Here is a 19,584-nt window from a genome sequence, read left to right on the forward strand (position 1 = left end):
GTGAAACCATTACCAGGATATTTACTTAACTATAAACCATTCAGTGAAATGTGACTTCTTTGTTTCATACTGCCAGGCCAGGAAATCAAATTAAATGTATACGTGTACAGCTCGGGATTGGTGCAGACTGTACGATGTGTTAATGTCTTCTCAAATGCAAGTATAATAATGTGGCACACTGTATGAAAGATTGCTTGCTCTGGTTTAACCTGTCGGATTCTTCTGGAGTCAGGACTGTGCTGTATCAGAGTAAGTCTCCCGGGATGACGGAATAAAAACTGTTGAACTCAACCAGTATTCGACTCAGTGTTTGTACTGAACCAGATTGAGGACCAAAAGAATGCGTTTCAACAAGGTCAGCATACTGGGGCTGAGGGTCAGGGGTCAGTGTACTGGGGCTGAGGGTCAGGAGTCAGTGTACTGTGGCCAAGGGTCAGGGGTCAGTGTACTGGGGCTGGGGGTCAGGGGTCAATGTACTGGAGTCGAGGGTCAGTGTACTGGGGCTGTGGGTCAGGGGTCAGTGCACTGTGGCTGGGGGTCAGTGTAATGGAGCCGGGGCATCAGGGTTCAATGTAATGGGGCGGGGGGTCAGGGTTCAGTGTATTGGGGCCGGGGGCCAGTGTACTGGGGTTGAGGGCCAGAGGTCAGCATACTGGGGCCGGGTGTCAGGGGTTAGTGTAAAGTGGCCGGGTGTCAGGGGTCAGTGTATAGTGAACGGGTGTCAGCGGTCAGTGTACAGTGGCCGGGTGTCAGCGGTCAGTGTACAGTGGCCGTGTGTTAGGAGTCAGTGTACTGTGGCCGGGTGTCAGGGGTCAGTGTACAGTGGCCGGGTGTAAGGGGTCAGTGTACTGTGGCCGGGTGTCAGGGGTCAGTGTACTGTGGCCGGGTGTCAGGGGTCAATGTACTGTGGCCGGGTCTCAGGGGTCAGTGTACAGTGGCTGGGTGTCAGCGGTCAGTGTAAAGTGAGCGGGTGTCAGGGGTCAGTGTACAGTGGCCGGGTGTCAGCGGCCAATGTACAGTGGCTGGGTGTCAGGGGTCAGTGTACAGTGGCCGGGTGTCAGGGGTCTGTGTACAGTGTCCGGGTGTCAGGGGTTAGTGTACAGTGGCCGGGTGTCAGGGGTTAGTGTACAGTGGCCGGGTGTCAGGGATCAGTGTACAGTGGCCGGGTGTCAGGGGTTAGTGTAAAGTGGCCGGGTGTCAGGGATCAGTGTACAGTGGCCGGGTGTCAGGGGTCAGTGTACTGTGGCCGGGTGTCAGGGGTTAGTGTACAGTGGCCGGGTGTCAGGGATCAGTGTACAGTGGCCGGGTGTCAGGGGTTAGTGTAAAGTGGCCGGGTGTCAGGGATCAGTGTACAGTGGCCGGGTGTCAGGGGTCAGTGTACTGTGGCCGGGTCTCAGGGGTCAGTGTACAGTGGCTGGGTGTCAGGGTCAGTGTAAAGTGAGCGGGTGTCAGGGGTCAGTGTACAGTGGCCGGGTGTCAGCGGTCAGTGTACAGTGGCCGTGTGTTAGGAGTCAGTGTACTGTGGCCGGGTGTCAGGGGTCAGTGTACTGAGGCCGGGAGCCAGAGGTCAGTGTACAGTGGCCAGGTGTCAGGGGTCAGTGTACTGTGGCCGTGTGTCAGAGGTCAGTGTACTGTGGCCACGTGTTAGGAGTCAGTGTATTGTGGCCGGGTGTCAGGGGTCAGTGTACTGAGGCCGGGGGCCAGAGGTCAGTGTACAGTGGCCAGGTGTCAGGGGTCAGTGTACTGTGGCCGTGTGTCAGAGGTCAGTGTACTGTGGCCGCGTGTCAGGGGTCAATGTAATGTGGCCAGGTGTCAGGGGTCAGTGTACAGTGGCCAGGTGTCAGGGGTCAGTGTACAGTGGCCGGGTGTAAGGGGTCAGTGTACTGTGGCCGGGTGTCAGGGGTCAGTGTACTGTGGCCAGGTGTCAGTGTACAGTGGCTGGGTGCCAGGGGTCAGTGTACAGTGGCCGGGTGTCAGGGGTCAGTGTACTGTGGCCGGGTCTCAGGGGTCAGTGTACAGTGGCTGGGTGTCAGGGGTCAGTGTAAAGTGAGCGGGTGTCAGGGGTCAGTGTACAGTGGCCGGGTGTCAGCGGTCAATATACAGTGGCTGGGTGTCAGGGGTCAGTGTACAGTGGCTGGGTGTCAGGGGTCAGTGTAAAGTGAGCGGGTGTCAGGGGTCAGTGTACAGTGGCCGGGTGTCAGCGGTCAATATACAGTGGCTGGGTGTCAGGGGTCAGTGTACTGTGGCCGGGTGTCAGGGGTCAGTGTACTGAGGCTGGGAGTCAGGGGTCTGTGTACAGTGGCCGGGTGTCAGGGGTTAGTGTACAGTGGCCGGGTGTCAGGGGTCAGTGTATAGTGAACGGGTGTCAGCGGTCAGTGTACAGTGGCCGGGTGTTAGGAGTCAGTGTATAGTGGCCGGGTGTTAGGAGTCAGTGTACTGTGGCCGGGTGTCAGGGGTCAGTGTACTGAGGCTGGGTGTCAGGGGTCTGTGTACAGTGGCCGGGTGTCAGGGGTTAGTGTACAGTGGCCGGGTGTCAGGGATCAGTGTACAGTGGCCGGGTGTCAGGGGTCAGTGTACAGTGGCCGGGTGTCAGGGGTCAGTGTACAGTGGCCGTGTGTTAGGAGTCAGTGTACTGTGGCCGGGTGTCAGGGGTTAGAGTACAGTGGCCGGGTGTCAGGGGTCAGTGTACAGTGGCTGGGGGTCAGGGGTCAGTGTATAGTGGCCCGGTGTCAGGGGTCAGTGTACTGTGGCCGGGTGTCAGGGGTTAGAGTACAGTGGCCGGGTGTCAGGGGTCAGTGTACAGTGGCTGGGGGTCAGGGGTCAGTGTACAGTGGCCGGGTGTCAGGGGTCAGTGTACTGTGGCCGGGTGTCAGGGGTTAGAGTACAGTGGCCGGGTGTCAGGGGTCAGTGTACAGTGGCCGGGTGTCAGGGGTCAGTGTACAGTGGCTGGGGGTCAGGGGTCAGTGTATAGTGGCCCGGTGTCAGGGGTCCGTGTACTGGGGTCGGGGTCAGTGTACTGGGGCTGAGAACCCGGCTCACTTTCTGGGTAAACAGGTATTGCAGACCCGCCCCCGCGCTCTCTGATTGGCGGGTCAGTGCGCTGCGCTCTCCCCATTGGTCCGTTCCTCCGTGAATCCGCTCGCCCCAGTGGGCGGGGTTTGCGAGCCGATCGTTGATTGGCGGAGAGGTGGTGAGGCCCGGACCGGGGATCGGGACCATGGAGCGGGACAGCGGCGGGCCGCGTATCGACATCTCCTACAAGGTAAGCCCGGGCTGGGGACCGGGAATCGCCACCGGCTCTTCGTAATTCCAGGTCTGCCCGCTCGGTGACCGCGGGGGAGAGAAGCGGGAGAGGGAGAGGTGGTCCTGGCTCTGGCTCTGGGGCACCCTCTCAGTAAAGCTCCCTCTACACTGTCCCCATCAAACACTCCCAGAGCAGGTACAGCACGGGTTAGATACAGAGTAAAGCTCCCTATACACTGCCCCATCAAACACTCCCGGGGCAGGTACAACACGGGTTAGATACAGAGTAAAGCTCCCTCTACACTGTCCCATCAAACACTCCCAGAGCAGGTACAGCACGGGTTAGATACAGAGTAAAGCTCCCTCTACACTGTCCCATCAAACACTCCCAGGGCAGTTACAGCACGGGGTTAGATACAGAGTAAAGCTCCCTCTACACTGTCCCATCAAACACTCCCAGGGCAGGTACAGCACGGGTTAGATACAGAGTAAAGCCCCCTCTCCACTGTCCCATCAAACACTCCCAGGGCAGGTACAACACGGGTTAGATACAGAGTAAAGCCCCCTCTCCACTGTCCCATCAAACACTCCCAGGGCAGGTACAGCACGGGTTAGATACAGAGTAAAGCTCCCTCTACACTGTCCCATCAAACCCTCCCAGGGCAGGTACAACACGGGTTAGATACAGAGTAAAGCTGCCTCTACACTGTCCCATCAAACCCTCCCAGGGCAGGTACAACACGGGTTAGGTACAGAGTAAAACTCCCTCTACACTGTCCCATCAAACACTCCCAGGGCAGGTACAGCACGGGTTAGATACAGAGTAAAGCTCCCTCTACACTGTCCCATCAAACACTCCCAGGGCAGGTACAGCACGGGTTAGATACAGAGTGAAGCTCCCTCTACACTGTCCCATCAAACACTCCCAGGGCAGTTACAGCACGGGTTAGATACAGAGCAAAGCTCCCTCTACACTGACCCATCAAACACTCCCAGGGCAGGTACAGCACGGGTTAGATACAGAGTAAAGCCCCCTCTCCACTGTCCCATCAAACACTCCCAGGGCAGGTACAGCACGGGTTAGATACAGAGTAAAGCCCCCTCTACACTGCCCCATCAAACACTCCCAGGGCAGGTACAGCACAGGTTAGATACAGAGTAAAGCTCCCTCTACACTGTCCCATCAAACACTCCCAGGGCAGGTACAGCATGGGGTCAGATACAGAGTAAAGCTCCCTCTACACTGTCCCATCAAACACTCCCAGGGCAGGTACAGCATGGGGTCAGATACAGAGTAAAGCTCCCTCTACACTGTCCCATCAAACACTCCCAGGGCAGGTACAGCACGGGTTAGATACAGAGTAAAGCTGCCTCTACACTGTCCCATCAAACCCTCCCAGGGCAGGTACAACACGGGTTAGATACAGAGTAAAACTCCCTCTACACTGTCCCATCAAACACTCCCAGGGCAGGTACAGCACGGGTTAGATACAGAGTAACGCTCCCTCTACACTGTCCCATCAAACACACCCAGGGCAGGTACAGCACGGGTTAGATACAGAGTAAAGCTCCCTCTACACTGTCCCATCAAACCCTCCCAGGGCAGGTACAGCACGGGTTAGATACAGAGTAAAGCTCCCTCTACACTGTCCCATCAAACACTCCCAGGGCAGGTACAGCACGGGTTAGATACAGAGTAAAGCTCCCTCTACACTGTCCCATCAAACACTCCCAGGGCAGGTACAGCATGGGTTAGATACAGAGTAAAGCTCCCTCTACACTGTCCCATCAAACACTCCCAGGGCAGGTACAGCATGGGTTAGATACAGAGTAAAGCTCCCTCTACACTGTCCCATCACACACTCCCGGGGCAGGTACCGCATGGGTTAGATACAGAGTAAAGCTCCCTCTACACTGTCCCATCACACACTCCCGGGGCAGGTACAGCATGGGTTAGATACAGAGTAAAGCTCCCTCTACACTGTCCCATCAAACACTCCCGGGGCAGGTACAGCACGGGTTAGATATAGAGTAAAGCTCCCTCTACACTGTCCCATCAAACACTCCCGGGGCAGGTACAGCACGGGTTAGATACAGAGTAAAGCTCCCTCTACACTGTCCCATCAAACACTCCCGGGGCAGGTACAGCACGGGTTAGATACAGAGTAAAGCTCCCTCTACACTGTCCCATCAAACACTCCCAGGGCAGGTACAGCATGGGTTAGATACAGAGTAAAGCTCCCTCTACACTGTCCCATCAAACACTCCCAGGGCAGGTATAGCATGGGTTAGATACAGAGTAAAGCTCCCTCTACACTGTCCCATCAAACACTCCCAGGGCAGGTACAGCATGGGTTAGATACAGAGTAAAGCTCCCTCTGCACTGTCCCATCACACACTCCCAGGGCAGTTACAGCACGGGGTTAGATACAGAGTAAAGCTCCCTCTACACTGTCCCATCAAACACTCCCAGGGCAGGTACAGCACAGGTTAGATACAGAGTAAAGCTCCCTCTACACTGTCCCATCAAACACTCCCAGGGCAGGTACAGCACGGGTTAGATACAGAGTAAAGCTCCCTCTACACTGTCCCATCAAACACTCCCAGGGCAGGTCCAGCACGGGTTAGATACAGAGTAAAGCTCCCTCTGCACTGTCCCATCAAACACTCCCAGGGCAGGTACAGCACGGGTTAGATACAGAGTAAAGCTCCCTATACACTGCCCCATCAAACACTCCCAGGGCAGGTACAGCATGGGTTAGATACAGAGTAAAGCTCCCTCTACACTGTCCCATCAAACACTCCCAGGGCAGGTACAGCATGGGTTAGATACAGAGTAAAGCTCCCTCTACACTGTCCCATCACACACTCCCAGGGTAGTTACAGCACGGGGTTAGATACAGAGTAAAGCTCCCTCTACACTGTCCCATCAAACACTCCCAGGGCAGGTACAGCACAGGTTAGATACAGAGTAAAGCTCCCTCTACACTGTCCCCATCAAACACTCCCAGGGCAGGTACAGTACGGGTTAGATACAGAGTAAAGCTCCCTCTTCACTGTCCCATCAAACACTCCCAGGGCAGGTACAGCACGGGTTAGATACAGAGTAAAGCTCCCTCTACACTGTCCCATCAAACACTCCCAGGGCAGGTACAGCACGGGTTAGATACAGAGTAAAGCTCCCTCTACACTGTCCCATCGAACACTCCCAGAGCAGGTACAGCACGGGTTAGATACAGGGTAAAGCTCCCTCTGCACTGTCCCATCAAACACTCCCAGGGCAGGTACAGCACGGGTTAGATACAGAGTAAAGCTCCCTCTACACTGTCCCATCACACACTCCCAGGGCAGGTACAGCACGGGTTAGATACAGAGTAAAGCTCCCTCTTCACTGTCCCATCAAACACTCCCAGGGCAGGTACAGCACGGGTTAGATACAGAGTAAAGCTCCCTCTACACTGTCCCCATCAAACACTCCCAGGGCAGGTACAGTACGGGTTAGATACAGAGTAAAGCTCCCTCTTCACTGTCCCATCAAACACTCCCAGGGCAGGTACAGCACGGGTTAGATACAGAGTAAAGCTCCCTCTACACTGTCCCATCAAACACTCCCAGGGCAGGTACAGCACGGGTTAGATACAGAGTAAAGCTCCCTCTACACTGTCCCATCGAACACTCCCAGAGCAGGTACAGCACGGGTTAGATACAGGGTAAAGCTCCCTCTGCACTGTCCCATCAAACACTCCCAGGGCAGGTACAGCACGGGTTAGATACAGAGTAAAGCTCCCTCTACACTGTCCCATCACACACTCCCAGGGCAGGTACAGCACGGGTTAGATACAGAGTAAAGCTCCCTCGACACTGTCCCATCAAACACTCCCAGGGCAGGTAGAGCACGGGTTAGATACAGAGTAAAGCTCCCTCTACACTGTCCCATCACACACTCCCAGGGCAGGTACAGCACGGGTTAGATACAGAGTAAAGCTCCCTCTACACTGTCCCATCAAACGCTCCCAGGGCAGGTACAGCACGGGTTAGATACAGAGTAAAGCTCCCTCTACACTGTCCCATCACACACTCCCAGGGCAGGTACAGCACGGGTTAGATACAGAGTAAAGCTGACTCTTCTCACTTACAGCTAACTCCTAACTGCCTGGCCTTTTACTGTCTATTCCTGCAGCGGTTGATTTTCTCACTCACTCCCTCGCCTGCACCCCTGATGCCCTCGTCCCTTGCGATACCACTTGTTATTCTCCCAGGTCTGGCACTATCCTCGCTCCCTCAAATGCAAGGTGTGCAGACTCGAGCATGCACTCTGGCTTAGTATTCATCGTCTGAACCGGTGAGATTTGATGGAGCTCTGTCTGGCCTCAGTCTCCTGTAACAGTACCCGTTATTCCAGGCTCATCCTGGAGAGCAAAGATAACTTTTATCAGCCGTCTCCCTAAACCCCTCTCCCTGCCCACTCCACCGTCCTGTGCAAGGAAGATTTCCTTCATCACCAAGGCAGAGACTAGGTAGAGACTACCCGTTCATCTGCTGCTTTCCCTTGCCCACCAATCCACCACCTCCCTCAGCCTGTCCACTGCCTCTGTGTTGTCACACTGCTTGAGGTCATCCAAAACTCGGCTGCCTGTGTCCTAACTCACACCCAGTCCCGTTCACCCATCACCCCCTGTGCTCACTGCCCCGTGTCCTAACTCACGCCCAGTCCCGTTCACCCATCACCCCCTGTGCTCACTGCCCCGTGTCCTAACTCGCACCCAGTCCCGTTCACCCATCACCCCCTGTGCTCACTGCCCCGTGTCCTAACTCGCACCCAGTCCCGTTCACCCATCACCCCCTGTGCTCACTGCCCCGTGTCCTAACACACACCCAGTCCCGTTCACCCATCACCCCCTGTGCTCACTGCCCCGTGTCCTAACTCGCACCCAGTCCCGCTCACCCATCACCCCCTGTGCTCACTGCCCCGTGTCCTAACTCGCACCCAGTCCCGTTCACCCATCACCCCCTGTGCTCACTGCCCCGTGTCCTAACTCACACCCAGTCCCGTTCACCCATCACCCCCTGTGCTCACTGCCCCGTGTCCTAACACACACCCAGTCCCGTTCACCCATCACCCCCTGTGCTCACTGCCCCGTGTCCTAACTCACACCCAGTCCCGTTCACCCATCACCCCCTGTGCTCACTGCCCCGTGTCCTAACTCGCACCCAGTCCCGTTCACCCATCACCCCCTGTGTTCACTGCCCCGTGTCCTAACTCACACCCAGCCCCGTTCACCCATCACCCCCTGTGCTCACTGCCCCGTGTCCTAACTCACACCCAGTCCCGTTCACCCATCACCCCCTGTGCTCACTGCCCCGTGTCCTAACTCGCACCCAGTCCCGTTCACCCATCACTCCCTGTGCTCACTGCCCCGTGTCCTAACTCACACCCAGTCCCGTTCACCCATCACCCCCTGTGCTCACTGCCCCGTGTCCTAACTCACACCCAGTCCCGTTCACCCATCACCCCCTGTGCTCACTGCCCCGTGTCCTAACTCGCACCCAGTCCCGTTCACCCATCACTCCCTGTGCTCACTGCCCCGTGTCCTAACTCACACCCAGTCCCGTTCACCCATCACCCCCTGTGCTCACTGCCCCGTCTCCTAACTCACACCCAGTCCCGTTCACCCATCACCCCCTGTGCTCACTGCCCCGTGTCCTAACTCACACCCAGTCCCGTTCACCCATCACCCCCTGTGCTCACTGCCCTGTGTCCTAACTCACACCCAGTCCCGTTCACCCATCACCCGCTGTGCTCACTGCCCCGTGTCCTAACTCACACCAAGTCCCGTTCACCCATCACCCCCTGTGCTCACTGCCCCGTGTCCTAACTCACACCCAGTCCCGTTCACCCATCACCCCCTGTGCTCACTGCCCCGTGTCCTAACTCACACCCAGTCCCGTTCACTCATCACCCCCTGTGCTCACTGCCCCGTGTCCTAACTCACACCCAGTCCCGTTCACCCATCACCCCCTGTGCTCACTGCCCCGTGTCCTAACTCGCACCCAGTCCCGTTCACCCATCACTCCCTGTGCTCACTGCCCCGTGTCCTAACTCACACCCAGTCCCGTTCACCCATCACCCCCTGTGCTCACTGCCCCGTGTCATAACTCACACCCAGTCCTGTTCACCCATCACCCGCTGTGCTCACTGCCCCGTGTCCTAACTCGCCCCCAGTCCCGTTCACCCATCACCCCCTGTGCTCACTGCCCCGTGTCCTAACTCACACCCAGCCCCGTTCACCCATCACTCCCTGTGCTCACTGCCCCGTGTCCTAACTCACACCCAGTCCCGTTCACCCATCACCCGCTGTGCTCACTGCCCCGTGTCCTAACTCACACCAAGTCCCGTTCACCCATCACCCCCTGTGCTCACTGCCCCGTGTCCTAACTCACACCCAGTCCCGTTCACCCATCACCCCCTGTGCTCACTGCCCCGTGTCCTAACTCACACCCAGTCCCGTTCACCCATCACCCCCTGTGCTCACTGCCCCGTGTCCTAACTCGCACCCAGTCCCGTTCACCCATCACCCACTGTGCTCACTGCCCTGTGTCCTAACTCACACCAAGTCCCGTTCACCCATCACCCTTGTGCTCGCTGCCCTACATTGGCTCCCAGTCCAGCAACACCTCGATTTCAAAATTCTCATCCTTGTATTCCAATTAAGAAGGCAAATGGTATGTTGGCCTTCGTAGCAAGAGGGTTCGAGTACAGGAACAAGGATGTCTTGCTGCAGTTGTACAGGGCCTTGGTGAGACCACACCTTGAGCATTGTGTGCAGTTTTGGTCGCCTTATCTGAGGAAGGATGTTCTTGCCATGGAGGGAGTGCAGCGAAGATTCACCAGGCTGATACCTGGGATGGCAGGAATGACGTATGAGGAAAGATTGGGTCGATTGGGCTTATACTTGCTGGAGTTTAGAAGAATGAGAGGGGATCTCATTGAAACTTATAAAATTCTGACAGGACTGGACAGACTAGATGCAGGAAGAATGTTCCTGATGGCCGGGGAGTCCAGAACCAGGGGTCACAGTCTAAGGATAAGGGGTAAGTCATTTAGGACATAGATGAGGAGGAATTTCTTCACCCAGAGAGTGGTGAACCTGTGGAATTCTCTACCACAGAAGTGGAGGCCAATTCATTAAATATATTCAAGAAGGAGTTAGATATATTTCTTAAGGCGAAAGGGATCAAGGGATATGGGGAGAAGGCAGGGACAGGGTACTGAAGCCATGATCTCATAGAATGGCGGAGCAGGCTCGAGGGGCCGAATGGCCTACTCCTGCTCCTATCTTTTATGTTTCTATCCCTCCATAGCCTGACCCCTCCCTATCTCTGTAATCTCCTTCAGCTCCACAACCCACCCCCTTCTCCCTCCCCGAAATCTCTGCGCTCCCCTAATTCTGCCCTCTTGAGCATCCCTGATTATAATCGTTCCACCATTGGTGGCCATGCCTTCAGCTGCCTGGGCCCGAAGCTCTGGAATTCCCTGCCTAAACCTCTCCACCTCTCTTTCCTCCTTTAAGACGCTCCTTAAAACCTACCTCTTTGACCAAGCTTTTGGTCACCTACCCTAATTTCACCTTATTTGGTTTGGTGTCGGATTTTTTTGTCTTATGATACACCCGTGAAGCGCCTTGGGATGTTTTGTTACGTTAAAGGTGCTATATAAATACAAGTTGTTGTTGTTGTTGCTTGTCTGACATCCAGTCCTGATGAGCCGCAGTTTATTCCACTTGTATATCGGGAAGATCAAAGCCATTGTCTGCTCTCTCTATTACTTGAAGATTGAGAGAGAGAGTAGATAAAAATAATGCAGTAGATGTAATTTATCTGGATTTTCAAAGGGCTTTCGATAAGGTACCCAATAATAGACTGATGAACAAGGTCAGAGAATGCAGAGTCAGGGGACAAGTAGCAGAATGGATTCTGTTCTGACGAAGGGTTTGACCTGAAACGTTGACTCTGGTTTTCTCTCCTCGATGCTGCCTGACCTGCCGAGTGATTCCAGCTCTTTCTGTTGTTGTTTCAGGTTTCCAGCATTCGCAGTATTTTTGGATAGCTAGTTGGCTTCAAGACAGAAAGCAGAGAGTAGGAGTAAAGGGTAGCTATTCACAGTGGCAGATGGTAGGTAGTGGTGTTCCACAAGGATCAGTGCTAAGACCACTGCTGTTCACAATTTACATTAACGATTTAGCCTTTGGAATCAAAAACACAATTTCTAAATTTGTGGATGATACCAAATTGGGGGGATAGTCAATACTGAGGAGGACTGCAACAAGTTACAGGAGGACATTAATAAAGTTGCAGAATTGGCATATAATTGGCAAATGAAGTCCAACACAGATAAATGTCTGCTATAACATTTCGGTAGGAAGAATAGGGAGGTCACTGATCACTTGGAGGGTGCGAGTCTAGGTGGGGTAGAGGAACAAAGGGATCTCGGAGCACAAATCACTAAAAGTTGCGACACAGATTAGCAAGGCCATAAAAAAGCAAACCAAGCACTAGGGTTTATTTCTAGAGGGATAGAATTGAAAAGTAGGGAAGTTATGCTAAACCTGTATCGAACCTTGGTTAGACCACACTTGGAGTACTGTGTAGAATTCTGGTCGCCATATTATAAAAAGCATATAGAGGCACTGGAGAGGGTGCAGAGAAGATTTACAAGGATGATTCCAGAAATGCGAGGGTGTATCTATCAGGAAAGGATGAACAGGCTGGGGCACTTTTCTCTTGGAAAAAGAAGGCTGAGGGTGACCTAATAGAGGTCTTTAAAACTATGAAAGGTTTTGATCGAGTGGATAGAGAGAGAATGTTTCCACTTGTGGGGAAGAGCATAACTAGAGGCCATCAATATAAGATAGTCACCAAGAAATCCAATAGGGAATTCAGAAGAAACTTCTTTACCCAAAGAGTCATGAGACTGTGGGACTCGCTAACACGGAGGGCTAAAAATTCAGTTAGGGGCGCCCAGCTCGCCTGGGCGCTGGAATTACCGCTGCGCGCGGAGCCACTTGCGCCATCGGGATATTCAGTTTCAGCGCCCCAAGTGGAAGCCGGCCGCTAAACAAGGCTTTCGGCGCCCCGCTTGGGGCGCTGAAACTGAATATCGGCGTGTAAAGTGCCGCAGCGCCACCCGCTGCGGCACGGCAGCCTGCGGTACTGCAGGCCTTCCTCCCACTGTTAAGGGGGAGGTGCCTGCAACAGCGCAATCCCCGCTCGCGAGTGCCGGCAAATGAGCCCGGCACCAAGGAGAAGTGCCGGGCTCTCGGGGAAACAGCCGGCAATGCCGCGGGGGGGGGGTGTAGGAGGCCGGGGACGGAGGTGTGGGCAGGCGGCCGCCGAAAAACCGGCCGGCCGCACCTCCACCTTAACTCGCCCCACTACCGCCACAGGTAGGCCCCGTGTACCGGTCGCTGTTTGCGGCCGGCGCGGAAGAGGCGGCAGCGACCAAATATGGCCAGCGGGGTGATAGTGGGGCGTTGCGCACACCGATGACATCATCGGTGGCGGCGCAGCGCTACAGGCTAACGCCGCCATTAGCGCCCCGCTAAATATCGCGGTGGTTGTGGCCAGAGGCGCAAAAGCCCTCTTTGGGCGCAAACTGGTGGCGCAGGGCACTGAATTTCTAGGCCGGAGTGTTTGAGGTGAATAGTATCGATGCATTTAAGGGGAGGCTGGGCAACCATATGAGGGAGAAGGGAATAGTGGGTTACACTGATAGAGTTAGATGAGTAAAGACAGGAGGAGGCTCAAGCGGAGCATAAACGCCGAATGGTCTGTTTCTGTGTCATATATCCTATGTAATCCTGTGTAAAGCCATTGGCCCAGAAATTCGGGTCGGGGGGTTCCCGTGGGTGGAAGCCTCCGACCTGCACTTACCTCGCGCGCCGGCCGTTGAGCTGTGGGCCCGCGTGAGATTCCGATCCTGGGCCTGCTCCAACTGCCGGCGCACAGTGCTTGTGTATCCCAGGGGCGCAGTTAGTTCGAAACGTCCCCTGGGATCACGTGGGCCATGGAGAGCCAATCGGAGCAGGGAATGCTCCATTCATAAGTTTGACAGGAAGTGCTGTCAAACTTAAAAATACTATAAGCCCCAAAACATCACTAAATCTTCAAATACATTTTTAAAAAAGTCATATTTTTAAAAATAAATGATAAATTATATGAAATAACTATTTTAAACAATAATTTAAACTTTTGAATTTTTTTTTAAAATTTTCTAATGGGGCTAAAAATAAACTTACCTTTCTTTAAAGTATTTAAAAATAATAAACCTGTGGAAAAAATGTTTTAATTTTAATTAATTCACCATTTACCTTGTAAAAAGCGGGCCTTACGCCTGCTTTTTAAATGTCTAACTCCTGCAGACTTGCCCTCCCGGAGAAATCTGCAAAAAAAATGTAAGTTCGATGCGTACGCGCTGCCTCTCCTGCGCACGCGTTCAACCTTTGAACCCCTTCTTTCAGGGGAACGGAAGTGCCGGTTTCCTGTGCATGCAGGAAACCGGCACTTCCATTGGGCCTACAGGTGAGTACCCCATGCGTACTCACCCGTGGAGACCCGAAGTTCTGGGCCAATGTCTTGAGCCCCTGCTACAAACTCCGATGCAGGGGGAGGGGGGTGTGGGTGTATTGGGGGGGAGGGGCAGTAGATTGGGCCTATATTCTCCGGAGTTTAGAAGAATGAGAGGTGATCTCTTTGAAATGTATAATATTCTTAGTGGCCTCCGTTTCAGAAGGTTGTGGGTTCAAGTCCCACTCCAGACACAGCTCAAAAATCTAGGCTGACACTCCATTGCAATACTGATGGAACACTGTCGGATGGGACGTTAAACCGAGGCCCCGTCTGCTCTCTCAGGTGGACGTAAAAGGTCCCATGACACTATTTCGAAGAAGAGCAGGGGCGTTATCTTTGGGGTCCTAGCCAATATTAGTCCCTCAATCAACATAACAAAAACAGATTATCTGGTCATTATCACATTGTGGGAGCTTGCTGTGCGCAATTGGCTGCTGCGTTTCCTACATTACAACAGTGATTACACTTCAAAAGTACTTCGTTCACTGTGAAGCGTATTGGGACATCCCGAGGTGGTGAAAGGTGCTATACAAATGTAAGTTCTTTCTTCGATGCTGAGCAGCTGTTTCCCCTGCCTGGGGAGTGTAGCACTCGTGGGCAAAGTCTCAGGGTAAGGGATCGGCAATTTAGAACTGAGATGAGGAGAAATTTCTTTATTCAGAGGGTTGTGAATCTTTGGAATTCTCTACCCGAGAGGACTGTGGATGCTGAGTCGTTGAGTATATTCAAGGCTGAGATTGATAGATAAGGGAATTCAGGGCGATGAAGATAGGGGGAAAGTGGAATTGAGGGAGATGGAGATAGGGGGAAAGTGGAATTGAGGGAGATGAAGATAGGGGGGAAAGTGGAATTGAGGGAGATGAAGATAGGGGGAAAGTGGAATTGAGGGAGAGGAAGATAGGGGGGAAAGTGGAATTGAGGGAGATGAAGATAGGGGAAAGTGGAATTGAGGGAGATGAAGATAGGGGGAAAGTGGAATTGAGGGAGATGAAGATAGGGGGAAAGTGGAATTGAGGGAGATGAAGATAGGGGGAAAGTGGAATTGAGGGAGATGAAGATAGGGGAAAGTGGAATTGAGGGAGATGAAGATAGGGGGAAAGTGGAATTGAGGGAGATGAAGATAGGGGGAAAGTGGAATTGAGGGAGATGAAGATAGGGGGGAAAGTGGAATTGAGGGAGATGAAGATAGGGGGAAAGTGGAATTGAGGGAGATGAAGATAGGGGGGAAAGTGGAATTGAGGGAGATGAAGATGGGGGGAAAGTGGAATTGAGGGAGATGAAGATAGGGGGAAAGTGGAATTGAGGGAGATGAAGATAGGGGGGAAAGTGGAATTGAGGGAGATGAAGATAGGGGGGAAAGTGGAATTGAGGGAGATGAAGATAGGGGGAAAGTGGAATTGAGGGAGATGAAGATAGGGGGAAAGTGGAATTGAGGGAGATGAAGATGGGGGAAAGTGGAATTGAGGGAGATGAAGATGGGGGGAAAGTGGAATTGAGGGAGATGAAGATAGGGGGGAAAGTGGAATTGAGGGAGATGAAGATAGGGGGGAAAGTGGAATTGAGGGAGATGAAGATAGGGGGAAAGTGGAATTGAGGGAGATGAAGATAGGGGGGAAAGTGGAATTGAGGGAGATGAAGATAGGGGGAAAGTGGAATTGAGGGAGATGAAGATAGGGGGAAAGTGGAATTGAGGGAGATGAAGATAGGGGGAAAGTGGAATTGAGGGAGATGATCAGCATGATTTTGTTGAATGGCGAAGCAGGCTTGAGGGGCTGTATGGCCTCCTCCTGCTCTTATTTAGGTTCTCGTGTGTGGGTGGGGGCTCGGGGTGGGGGGAGGAAGTTTCTGTGGCTAGTTTTCATTCTGAGCACTGTGCTTGGTGTTGGAGCTGGTTTTCTGCTGTGATTTGCTAACTGCATTTTGTTTTTATTAACAGGAGAATCTGATTGGAACTCTGCTGGCCATCTTTGGAAATCTTGTCATCAGTATCTCTCTCAATGTGCAGGTGAGCTTCTGACGGGAGGGAGGAGGGGTTCCGACTGGAGCTGGAGCGAGGGTCTGGTTCTGACAGGAGGGAGGAGGGGTTCAGGTTGGAGCTGGAGCGAGGGTCTGGTTCTGACAGGAGGGAGGAGGGGTTCAGGTTGGAGCTGGAGCGAGGGTCTGGTTCTGACAGGAGGGAGGAGGAGTTCCGACTGGAGCTGGAGCGAGGGCCTGGTTCTGGCGGGAGGGAGGGGGGGTTCAGGTTGGAGCGAGGTTCTGGCGGGAGGGAGGGGGGGTTCAGGTTGGAGCGAGGGTCTGGTTCTGGCGGGAGGGAGGAGGGGTTCCGGTTGGAGCGAAGGTCTGGTTCCGACGGGGGGGGGAGGGGTTCAGGTTGGAGCGAGGGTCTGGTTCTGGCGGGAGGGAGGAGGGGTTCCGGTTGGAGCGAGGGTCTGGTTCCGACAGGAGGGAGGAGGGGTTCCGGTTGGAGTGAGGGTCTGGTTCTGGCGGGAGGGAGGAGGGGTTCAGGTTGGAGCGAGGGTCTGGTTCTGGCGGGAGGGAGGAGGGGTTCCGGTTGGAGTGAGGGTCTGGTTCTGGCGGGAGGGAGGAGGGGTTCCGGTTGGAGCGAGGGTCTGGTTCTGACGGGAGGGAGGAGGGGTTCCGGTTGGAGTGAGGGTCTGGTTCTGGCGGGAGGGAGGAGGGGTTCCGGTTGGAGCGAGGGTCTGGTTCCGACGGGAGGGAGGGGGGGTTCAGGTTGGAGCGAGGGTCTGGTTCTGACGGGAGGGAGGGGGGGTTCAGGTTGGAGTGAGGGTCTGGTTCTGACAGGAGGGAGGAGGGGTTCAGGTTGGAGCGAGGGTCTGGTTCCAACAGGAGGGAGGAGGGGTTCCGGTTGGAGCGAGGGTCTGGTTCTGGCGGGAGGGAGGAGGGGTTCAGGTTGGAGTGAGGGTCTGGTTCTGACGGGAGGGAGGAGGGGTTCCGGTTGGAGTGAGGGTCTGGTTCTGGCGGGAGGGAGGAGGGGTTCCGGTTGGAGTGAGGGTCTGGTTCTGGCGGGAGGGAGGAGGGGTTCCGGTTGGAGTGAGGGTCTGGTTCTGGCGGGAGGGAGGGGGGGTTCAGGTTGGAGTGAGGGTCTGGTTGTGGCGGGAGGGAGGAGGGGTTCAGGTTGGAGCGAGGGTCTGGTTCTGGCGGGAGGGAGGAGGGGTTCAGGTTGGAGCGAGGGTCTGGTTCTGGCGGGAGGGAGGAGGGGTTCAGGTTGGAGCGAGGGTCTGGTTCTGGCGGGAGGGAGGAGGGGTTCAGGTTGGAGCGAGGGTCTGGTTCTGGCGGGAGGGAGGAGGGGTTCAGGTTGGAGTGAGGGTCTGGTTCTGACGGGAGGGAGGAGGGGTTCCGGTTGGAGCGAGGGTCTGGTTCTGACAGGAGGGAGGAGGGGTTCCGGTTGGAGCGAGGGTCTGGTTCTGGCGGGAGGGAGGAGGGGTTCCGATTGGAGCGAGGGTCTGGTTCTGACAGGAGGGAGGAGGGGTTCCGGTTGGAGCGAGGGTCTGGTTCTGGCGGGAGGGAGGAGGGGTTCCGGTTGGAGTGAGGGTCTGGTTCTGATAGGAGGGAGGCGGGTCAGCAGGCAGCGATGGTTGTGCCTTCTGCTGTGCTTTTGTTGTCTGAACACCCAATATGTGTTGGTGCTTGCAGTGAATCCAGCAAACAAGGAACTCACACAGCACAAGCAGCCACACCCAGTGGGTTAACGTGTCGCAGCCAGTTAAAGCATCTTTCATTTGATGAGTGGGAGGAAGTGTTGAGAATGGCAATTTCTGAGAATGCATAACAGCACAAGGCAGAAAACAATATAACTGTAGCACCAATACAAATATAGAATCATAGAGCTTTACAATGGTTTATGAATTGAATAACGGATACCCAGGAGTGAGTTACTAGCTAGAATCTTCGAGGGGTTCAGGGAACTTATTTATAGAATAACGGATACCCGGGAGTGAGTTATAGGCTGGAATCTAATCTCCCTCAACGTCCAGCTGGTGTGTGACCATAGACAGCGCATCACGCACGTCAGTGCCCGGTATCCTGGCAGCAGTCTTTATGCATTCCGTCTGCGGCAGTCCTCTGTGCCAGCTGTATTTCAACCACCAAAGGGTGGCCAGGGCTATCCACTGAGATATGGCTCATGACTCCGGTTTGCACCCCATGCACATGTGGGCAGCAGGCATACAATGAGTGCCATGCTGCCACAGGAAATGCGATAGAGCAGACCATTGGCGTGCTGAAGCAACGATTCCGCTGCCTGGACTGCTCTGGAGGAGCCCTGTAGTACTCGGCTGGGCGGGTCTCAGGATTTGTGGTGATGTGCTGCACAATCTTGCCATCATGAGGGGACCGTCCTTGCCACCACCTGTCAGGCAAGAAGCAGAGACCGAGGAAGACGAGGAGGTGGAGAAAGAGAAAAGGAGACGGCATCCTAGACAGTCCCTTTCTGCCCGGGCTGTATGTGAACAACTGATTTGTGCGATACCAGTAACCTGAACCCCAATTTTCCATTCACCACCAGCCCCACACTCCTTACCTTCCTCATCACTGACCACCACATCCTCCTCTTGGCCACAATGCAAAAATAAAAGCCAACAAAAAATACACAATCCAATCCAAATTTATAAATTAACTCGTGATATTGCATACAAAAGTAAACAAATCACCCTTGTGCATTCCCTTCGTGCCAATTTAGAGTGTGCCTTCGCCTGACCTTGTGCTCCTATGAGGTGCACCCCCACTGGCTGCAGCATGGCTGGTGGAAGGCTGCTGACTTTCAGTGGGGGACACTGCAGATGGCCTTGGAGGACGGCCTCGAGCAGCTCTGGGCCTAGAAGGCCCGGCTTCAGACTGCACTATCTCAGCCTGGGCGGCAGCAGTCTGGGCTGGCTGGCTGACAGACAATAAGCAATGGCGCTGGCGGAGTGGCAGGGGTGCAAGCACAAAAGCTGGCATCCTGATCGAGGACAGCAGGTTCGTGCTCCATCGAGCCACTGCCATTCCCCCTGGGGCGGCGCCTCAGCAATCCTAGTGATTTGTTGGACTGTTGTGACACCCTGGAAACCCCTTGGAACACTGGTATCCAGAGCCACGATGGCAGCAGCCTGAGCTTCCGCTGCAGCACTCAGACGTTGGGTGGCTGCTGCTTGTGCTGCAATGGAAGCTGTGACATCAGCCATCGGATGGTGCATGATGGTTAGTTCCACAAGTGTGTTGAGGGAGTTGGCCATCAGTTCCATGCAGGAATGGATGGGCTCCGAGCTCTGCGCAAAACCCTGCGCCAAATTGGTGACGGATTCCTCCATGCTCCTTGACATTGAACGCAGGCTTTCTGGCAAGCTTCCCAATGCACCAAGCATTTTGTTGTGTACACCCATCAGCCTTTTTCTGTAGCCTGGCCGATCGAAGTCCTCATCTATGTCCTCTGTAGCAGAACACAGGCATGCTGGCACTTGCGCTACTTTCCCCCTGTCCTGGCTGCAGCACACTTGTGCCTGGTGTCTCACCACGTGCAGATCCCGCCTCTTAACATATCCTGTAAATTACATGCAGTGTCAGTATCTGAGCAGGTAGCTGCAAGAGCGAAATCGAGTGACGGTGTTTCTTCTCCATCACTGTCTTCCTGCTCTTCCACCACTGCCCGGGCAGGCTGCTGTTCTTGGGTATCTGAAATGAAAAAGGGACAAGGGTTGGGTTGTGAGGGGTGAGGAG

The 19,584-nt window shown here is 54.5% G+C and overlaps 1 protein-coding gene across 1 annotated transcript in view; it reads left to right on the top strand.

Moving 5' to 3' along the window:
• The first annotated feature begins 3,158 nt into the window (after positions 1-3,158).
• Positions 3,159-19,584, top strand: part of nipal3 (NIPA like domain containing 3) — a 52,694-nt gene continuing 36,268 nt past the window's right edge. The window contains exons 1-2 of the mRNA XM_085962326.1: positions 3,159-3,262; positions 15,806-15,874. Of these exons, the coding sequence (XP_085818452.1) occupies positions 3,218-3,262; positions 15,806-15,874 (114 nt within the window). The 5' untranslated portion in view covers positions 3,159-3,217. The remainder of the gene's footprint in view (positions 3,263-15,805; positions 15,875-19,584) is intronic.

The sequence above is a fragment of the Somniosus microcephalus genome, chromosome 20 (genome assembly GCF_052327205.1).
Source record: "Somniosus microcephalus isolate GS21.2 chromosome 20, FLI_Smic_1.0, whole genome shotgun sequence".
Taxonomy (NCBI): domain Eukaryota; kingdom Metazoa; phylum Chordata; class Chondrichthyes; order Squaliformes; family Somniosidae; genus Somniosus; species Somniosus microcephalus.